We start from the raw sequence: 9,811 nt of genomic DNA, 5'->3' as shown, positions 1-9,811 counted from the left end.
GCTAGCTTGTTGCCGGATTGATTTTTTGGTAAAGGTTAAAATATCTTAGTTTCTAAATTTTGATCAAAATTAACCGTAAGTTTATTACTTTTTAAAATGAACACTTCATCTTAGACATGATGTCAATATTAAATATAAAATATCTAAACCTTTTTTTTTTTTTCTTAAATCGACCTGCAGTGTCTCTTGCATCAACCGACCACCCAAAGAGCACTCAAACACCAAATCTAGAGTTTCGATCGAGCTCTCCAACGGAGCACCAATGCTCCCTTAGAGAGTTCGACCGCAACTTCCCTAGAGAGCTTGATTGAGAGTTTTTTTTTAATTAATAAAATTATATAATAATAATTTTTAAAATTAATAAATAAGAAAATTATTTTTTTTAATTATCATGTTATCAAATTGATGAAAACACTAACTATTAGACTTATGTGTCTAATAAAATATAAATTTTAAAATAGAATGTTTATTTCAAAAATTAATAAATTTGTTTGAAATTTTAATTAAAATTTAAAAAAATTGGATATTTTAATCTTTGGTAAAATCTCTTGATATATACCCAAAATTTTCTGCAAAACTTGCTATATTACCATGGGTTACATCCATATATAGTAAAGCTAGAGTCAGTAACCAGAATTCAATGAGGGAAATGTTACATATGATTCCAGTGCATGCTCCCCATGGTCCATGGTAGTAGTACTCTTGCCCATCAACCGAATGTCATATGAGATTTTTCATTTTTGAGTTGTGCAAGGACTCTTCCTCCTCCGGTACTTATCTAGAATACAAAAAGCAATTGGCTGAGGATGTTAGCTACGTGAGGTCCAGGTGAAAACTGACAAATCAAACAAATTGTTTTAAAAGGACATCCTGGTCCGTCCAAATCAGCCAATCGCCTATGTTGTTGCGCCCTAATAAATCATTTCCGCACAGTAGGAACATCCAACGTGGATTAGGTTTGAGCTCCACCGACCTTAATGCATCATAGTCAGCATCACAGCGCTTCCCCTTCTAAATTTCAACAAAACAGCGCACAGCGAACAAACGAATTCGTGCTTTCTGAAAGGAAAGGGGAAGAAAACCTCCGTAGAGAAACCTCCTCCTTCTTTCTCTGAAGGAGAACAGGTATTTCTAGATTCTTGTTTCTACCCAAAATTTATATGCCTGTTCTCCTTTTTGATTTAAACCCCCTTTTCTGTTCTGGTACGTTTTCTGAAGCCCCCTTGGATTAATCTCACATGGGTATTGAATGATTTGAACCTGGAATCAGTGGAAACTCTTTGCATTGATTGGTTTTTAGAGTACTTGAGGGTTATGTTATTTATGAAAGTGGTGGCTTTGGGCGCTTTAAAGGAAGACTTTCGATGAATCTAGATTGAGATTGATTAGTTTGAAAAAAAAGGTTTTTAAGCTTTTTATGATAAAGATCCCATGGGAGCAGCGTTGTAACTGAAAGGGTAGGTTTTGGGTTTTGGGTATCTTTGTGGTCTGTTTTTCTCTGTGTCTTTGGATGAATCTTGTTGTTATTGAAGAAAAGGATCGGCTTGTGAACCTTCCCGGCTCTCATCTGGACGTTCTCAGGCCATTGAATCTTCCCTTTGAACAGAAATCGTTTTCTTTTTGTATCCCAAGAGATAGATGGGATAAAGAGTTCTTCAAGCTTCAGGGTGGGTAATCATAATTTGACAAACTCGTTGAATTGAGGAAGACTTTGGTAATATAATTGGTTCGAGTTGGATGTTTTGATATGAGTTCTCCTCAAGGGCATACATTGACAGCAAACATGGCCGACCTCGTTGATGGTTCAACCGCACACAGAGAGGTTTCCCACATTGATTGTTTGCCTGTTTACGTCAAAGAGCTAATTGCTGGTGGCGCTGCTGGAGCTTTTGCTAAAACTACCCTTGCACCTTTAGAACGGACTAAAATACTCTTGCAGGTGAGCTGTCATATACCTACGTCACCTTTTTTTAGATTTAGGCAGTATTCATAAATACAAAGCAAAAGATTGTGTTTTTTATTTTAGCATTTTGCTATGCTGACCTTAATTAAATGTTTAGCTTGGTTTTGGGTCTTGTGTAGTTGTTACTTATTACTTTTTGAGTAGGCCAGTTACAATTAAGTAAGTGATTTTCCAGCAAAATTCATTTCCAGTCACATTGGTGCTTAACTTTTATATATATATGTTCTCTGGTGCTTGCTGGATGTTTATCAAGTTACTTATTTGTTGCTTACTTTGTTTCTCCACCAATGTGTTTTTATGCTTCATGCACATTACTAATTGCAGTTGTCATATGATTGTCTTTCTCTCTTTCTCTATTGAGCAGACAAGGACTGATGGTTTCCAATCTCTTGGGGTTTATCAATCCTTAAGGAAGGTACTAAAGCTTGAAGGTGTTCTTGGATTTTATAAGTAAGTTAGCAGAACATTTTACCACTTTCGTCTATCTCTGTCCTCCCATCGAAGTTAGCCTAAATCATGCCTATTCTTACTCACAGAGGAAATGGAGCTAGTCTTATTCGGATCATTCCTTATGCTGCCTTACATTTCATGACTTACGAGCAGTATCGGGGTTGGATCTTAGATAATTTTTCTTCCTTGGGATCAGGACCTGTTGTAGATCTTTTAGCTGGTTCTGCTTCTGGAGGAACAGCAGTCTTATGCACTTATCCCTTGGACTTGGCTCGTACTAAACTTGCGTATCAGGTAAGAAGTTCTGATTGAAATAACATAGTTTCTCTTGAATATTTTTGAATCCTTTTCCATTTTTCAAGTGAGGTTGATCTGGGTGGCCGGTATTTACAATAATGTACATGTGTCATCCTTTTAGACTAGTTTAACCCAATCTATTGTTACTATCATGTAATTGCTGACTCTGGTTGTGCATGTGAATTGGTAAAGCACTCATGGCATTAGTTTCCAATGGAAAATTTTTAAGTAAACTTATAGCAGCATAGAATTGATGCATTTGGAAAAATTACACTCATTCCATGGAAATATGTCAGTACTTATCAGGCTCCTTGGATAACTAAAGGAAAAGAATGTTATTTATATATTTTAACTTTTTAAGTAACTTTTATGGTTTCAATAGGTTGTGGACACCAGAACAAATTTCAGTTCTGGTATAAGAGGTTTCTATCCTCGACCTGCATATAGTGGCATAACTGATGTGCTGACAACTGTTTACAAGGAAGGCGGGATACGTGGATTATATCGAGGTGTAGGTATGTAGACAGTTGTTTTTAATGTTTCATATTATAAATTAAGAATGAATATGTTTATTTGACAAAGGCTCCTTGTTCGGTGCATAAGTTATTTTGATTACTGACATGATGATTGTTATTGTCTGATTTAAGGCATCTTCAGTCTTTCATGACAATAGTGATTCATTAGCTTAACATATAGTTTTTATTTTTTATTTTTTTAGTTTAGTTGCTTCATATTGCATCTTATGTATTTTCTTTGCAAGTTGTGCTTTCTTAATGAAACTTTTTGTTTTACATAGGTCCAACACTCGTTGGGATCCTTCCTTATGCTGGTTTAAAGTTCTACATTTATGAGGCACTAAAGACACGTGTTCCTGAAGAGCACCAAAAGTCAATTCTGATGCATGTTTCTTGCGGAGCACTGGCTGGGTTACTTGGACAGACCTTCACATACCCACTAGATGTTGTAAGGAGACAGATGCAGGTATTGTGCCATACCTATACATTTCTAGGAGGTGTAACTGCTATTCTTTTTTGTTGGGAATTAGCAATATGTTTTCTCTTTCATGTGTTATTATTAGCACGGAAACTTTTGTGGGATGTTTTACATGTTTTGAGGTATGCACATTCTAAAATAAGTGCTAGATATATTGAAACCAACCTGGTTAAATAAACTGATTGGAAAGTAGTTTGTTCAACCTGATATACTTGCTATTGTGTTCTCTTAATGATGCCAACCATGATTAATTGCATTGAGTCATTAGCGTCTCTATCCACTTTTCCATTGGCACCTAGCTTGTGATTGACCCAGCTGGGAAGTAATTTTTGAACGTCTTGGTACAGGTTGAAAGTCTTCAGTGTTCAACAATTCAAGGTGGCAGGAGATACAGGAACACAATAGAAGGGCTTACTACTATTGTCCGTAATCAGGGGTGGAGACAATTGTTTGCTGGCTTGAGCATTAATTATATTAAGGTAGTCTATATCTCAGCAACAATATCAACATAGCTGTTCACTTTTGCAGATTTGTATCTGTTAGCTTTGTCTGTCCTAACTTTTGAGAAACAATAAACATTGGTCCTTTCAAGAAATCCAGATGGAGAGTTATATGGAGTTGAGTGTGACCTTTTGTTTATAATTGCCTATTTCACTTGGCCTTTGGATGGTTTTAATTCTAATTAGTAATGTGTTACAATTTGGTTGTCAGGTGGTTCCTTCTGTGGCAATTGGATTCACGGCATATGACATGATGAAGGTTTGGCTTCACATACCACCCCGACAGAAGGTACAGGCAGTATCTGCTGGATAAACGGAGATGGATTTACAACGGAGGCGACTGAAATCCTAACAACTTCAAGGTCGCGTACTATAACTATGATACTTGGGAGTGAAATGAACAAGTGTATTAATAATATGACTGAGGTCCAGATGCAGGTGCTTGTTATGTTTTATGTTCTATTTTGGGGCGAGGCAATCAACTACCTTATCTTGTTTCACTTTTTTCAGAAAATTATTAGACATGGCTTTGCAATGAATAAGTTGGTTGGCTTTACCATAAGAAATGGGGTATGGTTTTCTGATAACACTCATGCATTTATTTCGGATGACTGTCTTGCATCACCAACACAGTCGCCCATGGATTTATAATGCACTGAAAAAGATAAGTATTTAATGCCCACTAGTGAGCTGGACCAGTGTGAAGGAGTTCCGTCACATACATACTGACTTATAACTCGGATTGAGAAACTGTGCATTGTATTTATGTTGGTAAAGACATTGGAAGCTTGGTAGTGAGGTAATAGCTTCAACAACCTCTACGCAAGTGGGTGACCCCAAATGCTGGCCATTTAAGGGTCAAGTTGGTAATGTCAGGTCCCCCATTGATTGCAGAAACTTTATGAATCCATTACCCTTTGACCCTCTCATCATTGGAATATAAGATGAAATTAGTATTGACTGATTGTATTCTACATAAACTAATTTAACGTGTGAAACAATATCAAACCTTATTTTATAATAAAATTATGGATGCATGCATGTATTATTATTTCTTGACATATGCTAATGTCATTATACTTAAACTACTCGTAAAATGGAAATAAACAAAAAAGAAAAGTCTTTGTTTCTATTTTAAGTATAAAATAAAACAAGTAGTTGCTGTATGGTAATCTTGAAATCATTGAACCAAAAAATAGAAGGAAATCGAAAGTCATCATTGACCTTGGTTTCTGCTAACAAAAGTAAATGAAATCCTGGAAGTCAACTAAATAACAAATTCAAAGAGTTGAACATTTACCCAACCTTTTATACTGAAATGAAGAAGTGGGTGCTTAGCTGTTTCCTCATGATAATCTTAACACCACTGATTTGAAGAAAAAAGATAGATATCCATGGAAACGAAGTCATATCCGTCAATGGGTTGGAAGTGTTGAAGTTTTCCAATTACGAAGTAATGATCCCCACCACGGCTGAAAATGAAGTTCCAGCGGCAACAGTACAAATATTACAAAGATAGAGCCCACACCACCTCTTTATAGCTACTACGACCAAACAAGAAAGGATAAAAGAAATTAGTAGTAATAATAAAATAAGTAACATCTTTAGCCCATGGCCTCATACTTTTATAATTTTATTATCATCCTTTTTTTTTTATTCCATATAAAACATGCTTACTGTAATTGTTGCTTCTTCAATCCTTCTCATAAACTTCTTTGAAAGTCCCCCAAAACCCCGCCACATTCACTTTTTAGATTTTTTCCTCCAAGCTCAGCTCTTTCAGTGAAATTGGGTTACTGACTTTGTGCATGACACGCCAACTTTGAATTGTTTTAACTTTTTCCTTCACAGCATTGATTTTCCACGTAGTGTCAGTAGCTTTGATTGTTCAAACTGCCAGCAAGTTGCCTATATATAAGCTCTCTCAACAAGTAGAGCATTACTTTGCAGTTGGGGCTCATCAATCAAAAGTCTTCTCTTTGGAACTTCATAGTTAGAGGAAAAGTTTTCTGGTTTTTGGACCACATCTTCTGTTATCTGTAGGTGAGGTTCTCGAATTCATTTTGCGGTGAAAGTTCTTTTCTGTTTGATTTTTCTCTCTAGTTCTTCTTTCTCTTGGAAGATCAATTTCATGTTTTTTAACCCTTCGGAAAATTTTCCATCTTTTTAACTCAGGGGACTAATCGGATTGCTTTTTTCATTCAATCTAACCAGCATGTTTGATCATTATGATATCACAGGTTGGAGTGGATAAGAGCTTTTAAATCAATGGGTCTTTCCCTTTCTTTCCTTTTATCAGCATGGAAGGAAATCCTGAGACATCCGGTTTTTGGTGATACCGACACCATAGAAAAGGTTATTGTGAGGTCCATAAGCCTTGGAAGAGATGATGGAGAGGTGACCCTAAAAGCAAAGAGTTTCAAGATGGATGATTCAGAGTCTCCAATTAACAAGTTTGATAGGTTGAATAATTATGGTGATTCCAAAGAACCAAAGCTTGAAGCATCCGACTCATTTGATCAAGGGAATGCAAATTCAGTCTTTTCAAACGATAAAGCGAATAAAATCGTTATACCAATAAAACCCACCATAAAGCTCCCTGAACCAGTGGTAATGTTTTCTCCAAGGCCCGTAAGTGAGCTTGATGCTGCTGCTACTAAGCTTCAAAAAGTCTACAAAAGTTATAGGACAAGAAGGAACCTGGCAGATTGTGCAGTTGTGGTTGAAGAGCTCTGGTTTGTCTCCTTATAACCTCATTTTTTTTCTTGTTCTTTCTTTGGTGATTTCAATTTTTAGTAATTTGGTTCTTACATTTGATTCAACATTGTAGGTGGAAGACCTTAGATTCTGCAGCCTTAAAAAGGTGTTCTGTTTCTTTCTATGACAAACCAGAAACTGTCATATCAAAGTGGGCACGTGCTAAAACAAGGGCTGCCAAGGTACTTTACTAAGCTGTCACAATTCCTTAAAATACCTTAGCAAGCTTTCACAAGTCCTTTAAATGAGGTTTGCTACTTTGCGAATTTGCTTGAAGACTGACAAGAGAATCCTTTTGAGTTTGTAGGTTGGGAAGGGTTTATCTAAGGATGAGAAGGCTCAAAAACTAGCCCTGCAACATTGGCTTGAAGCTGTAAGCCCATATTGTCCTTCTTGCATTAGAATTATTCCTGTTGATTTGTTCTCCAGCAGACTAGATTGCTTAGAAGTAGTTAGTTTTGCTAATTCAAGTTTTATGCAAGAACTCAAAACTTGGAAGTATCAATTTTCTTTCAAAATTGGCTTTCCATCCTTCTAAATTTAGATATTCATATCCTCTGCAGTCCCCTGTGACGCTGTCTGCATTGACTTATCTAGCTGTCACATAGGAAACTCTGGCTAAGATATGGAATCATTTGAACCTGGTTCATGTACCGGGTTGAGCAATTGATGATAGTATCAGGTCATGGCAAACCAATAAATTGTACTGCAGTGTTAGAAATTAGAAATTAGAAAACTAAATCATATCTCTGATATCTTTTAAATACAATATTTTTTTTTCTTCAAATAAATCAATGGAACTTCCATGAGTAACTGTTCTTTTTGTGTTGGTGCAGATTGACCCACGCCATCGTTATGGACACAACTTACACTTCTACTATGATGTCTGGTCTGCAAGCAGGAGCACACAACCTTTCTTCTACTGGTATTGTATTTTCATAAATCTGACTAGAAAGTTACATAAAGTGAAGTTCACTGTTTTTTACCCCTATATTCTAAATTTTCTGACATCCATTTTCCATCCTGGAATTGAAGGTTGGATATTGGTGATGGCAAAGAACTAAATCTTAATAAGTGTCAAAGACCTGATCTACAAAGGCAATGCATTAAATATCTTGGACCAGTGAGTTCTTATTACTTCTACATTCTACCCCATGTGAAATGCACCAATTCTGACTAAAAAGTTCTGTGAACATTTCTTAATCATTAAATCAATATCTGTTTTCTGGTTTGCAGAATGAGAGGGAAGCATTTGAGGTGGTTGTGGAAAGTGGAAAGCTTGTTTACAAGCAATCAGGAATGCTTGTCGACACGATTGAGGGTTGTAAGTGGATTTTTGTACTTAGCACATCAAGATCCTTGTACGTTGGGCAGAAGAAGAAAGGTGTCTTTCAGCACTCGAGTTTCCTTTCCGGAGGGGCTACAACAGCTGCAGGAAGATTGGTGGCTTCTCAAGGAGTTCTTGAGGTAACATCTTGTGCAATGTGCAAACACCAATACACACAATTATTTTCCCATCGATTTTGTTTTGAAGCTAAATTTTTTCTGTTCTTTCTCCAGGCTATTTGGCCTTACAGTGGTCATTATCTCCCAACTGAAGACAATTTCAAGGAATTCATTATTTTCCTTGAGGAACACAATGTGGATTTGACCAATGTTAAGGTAATAAAACCTTCTAGTTCAAGAAACTTTCTTTTTTTAAGCTTCATAGTAGCCTCCGAAATTAATTTCTCTTGTCAGAATAGCGCATCACATTCTCATTTTTTTTTTTTTTTGAGCAGAGATGTGCAATAGATGATGAATACACCTCATTCAAAGCTGCCGGTGATGAGTCCAAGCATGGGCAGATCAAAGATCCAACGGCTGCAACACCAAAGTCAACAGATTCAAAGGCTGTGGGCGTTGATGGGCCCGCAACTGATGCATGCATCAGTACAGAAAGTCTACAAAGAAGCGTGGGCAGCGGTGCAGCCAATGTGGGGGCACCAGCATTCAACATGGCCAAGCGTTTGTCTTGCAAGTGGACAAGCGGGGTTGGTCCTCGCATTGGCTGTGTCAGAGACTACCCAACACAACTCCAATCCGAGGCTCTGGAACAGGTTAACCTATCCCCCAGAGCCACGCCTGGTCGCTTTGGGAACTCTGGCCCGATACCATCACCACGACCAAGCCCCAAAATTCGAGTCTCCCCCAGGCTGGCATACATGGGACTCCCTAGCCCAAGGGTGTCAGCAATGGCTGCAAATTAAAACTCTCTGAGCCATTCACCAAAGGTCGAGCACTTCTTGTGCCTGCAAAATTTAAAGCAGAAAGTGGACATAGTACGTAATAAAAATGTAAAAATAGGTGAAGGGATCTGACAAAACATTCTTTGTTTCTTTAATTTGTTAAAGGCTTTTAGCCTCCTAACCCTTTTTGTAATGTAAAGGTTTTGCTGTTGTCAGTTTTTTTATGTATAAATTTATCTAAATTCCTAAATACAACAATATTAATTACAATATCAAATCATTTTGCATAACATTTATCTACCACATCCATTATTTAGCCAAGGAAACAGAAGCATGCATGTTCCCTTTTTGTTTATATTTGGAATATACAGTGAAGAAAGGAAAGAATAGTGTATAGAGAAGAACTATGGCGACTTCTAATTTAAGATAAAATTATCAAAGGAATTAAAATGAAGTATGAGAGGGGGGGAGGGGTAGGTGAGACAGACGACATACAAGCTGAACATTCCTGGAACTATGAGCTTTGACTACTGACTCTTTAAAGATGAGTAATTGAATAAAGCCCTCAGAACCTAGGAAACAAAACAAAAAAAAAAAAGGGAAATTAAACATATCAACCGAGG

The 9,811-nt window shown here is 36.9% G+C and overlaps 2 protein-coding genes across 2 annotated transcripts; both read left to right on the top strand.

Moving 5' to 3' along the window:
- On the top strand, positions 908-4,759 carry LOC18588086 (graves disease carrier protein). The gene is made up of 7 exons (XM_007012253.2): positions 908-1,939; positions 2,328-2,413; positions 2,500-2,707; positions 3,093-3,225; positions 3,507-3,691; positions 4,051-4,182; positions 4,415-4,759. Exons 1-7 carry the CDS (start codon positions 1,748-1,750, stop codon positions 4,514-4,516), a joined length of 1,038 nt encoding a protein of 345 aa, XP_007012315.2. The 5' UTR covers positions 908-1,747; the 3' UTR covers positions 4,517-4,759.
- Positions 5,923-9,408, top strand: LOC18588085 (IQ domain-containing protein IQM1). Its single transcript, XM_007012251.2, has 9 exons — positions 5,923-6,246; positions 6,444-6,938; positions 7,034-7,142; positions 7,268-7,333; positions 7,797-7,885; positions 7,996-8,083; positions 8,197-8,427; positions 8,521-8,622; positions 8,742-9,408. Exons 2-9 carry the CDS (start codon positions 6,472-6,474, stop codon positions 9,207-9,209), a joined length of 1,620 nt encoding a protein of 539 aa, XP_007012313.1. The 5' UTR covers positions 5,923-6,246; positions 6,444-6,471; the 3' UTR covers positions 9,210-9,408.

This window comes from Theobroma cacao, chromosome 9, assembly GCF_000208745.1.
Source record: "Theobroma cacao cultivar B97-61/B2 chromosome 9, Criollo_cocoa_genome_V2, whole genome shotgun sequence".
NCBI classification, from domain to species: domain Eukaryota; kingdom Viridiplantae; phylum Streptophyta; class Magnoliopsida; order Malvales; family Malvaceae; genus Theobroma; species Theobroma cacao.
The sequence above is the reverse complement of the archived record's forward strand: the minus strand, read 5'-3'. Positions and strand labels throughout refer to the sequence as shown.

What these genes read in the sequence shown, in the direction of transcription:
- LOC18588086 (XM_007012253.2), top strand. Translation starts at nt 1,748, where the DNA reads ATGAGTTCTCCTCAAGGGCATACATTGACAGCAAACATGGCCGACCTC. An exon ending in GTACTAAACTTGCGTATCAG is followed by an intron (nt 2,708 to 3,092) that starts GTAAGAAGTTCT and finishes TGGTTTCAATAG; the next exon opens with GTTGTGGACACCAGAACAAA. An exon ending in TGGATTATATCGAGGTGTAG is followed by an intron (nt 3,226 to 3,506) that starts GTATGTAGACAG and finishes TGTTTTACATAG; the next exon opens with GTCCAACACTCGTTGGGATC.
- LOC18588085 (XM_007012251.2), top strand. Translation starts at nt 6,472, where the DNA reads ATGGGTCTTTCCCTTTCTTTCCTTTTATCAGCATGGAAGGAAATCCTG. An exon ending in GCATTAAATATCTTGGACCA is followed by an intron (nt 8,084 to 8,196) that starts GTGAGTTCTTAT and finishes TCTGGTTTGCAG; the next exon opens with AATGAGAGGGAAGCATTTGA. An exon ending in CTTCTCAAGGAGTTCTTGAG is followed by an intron (nt 8,428 to 8,520) that starts GTAACATCTTGT and finishes TTCTTTCTCCAG; the next exon opens with GCTATTTGGCCTTACAGTGG.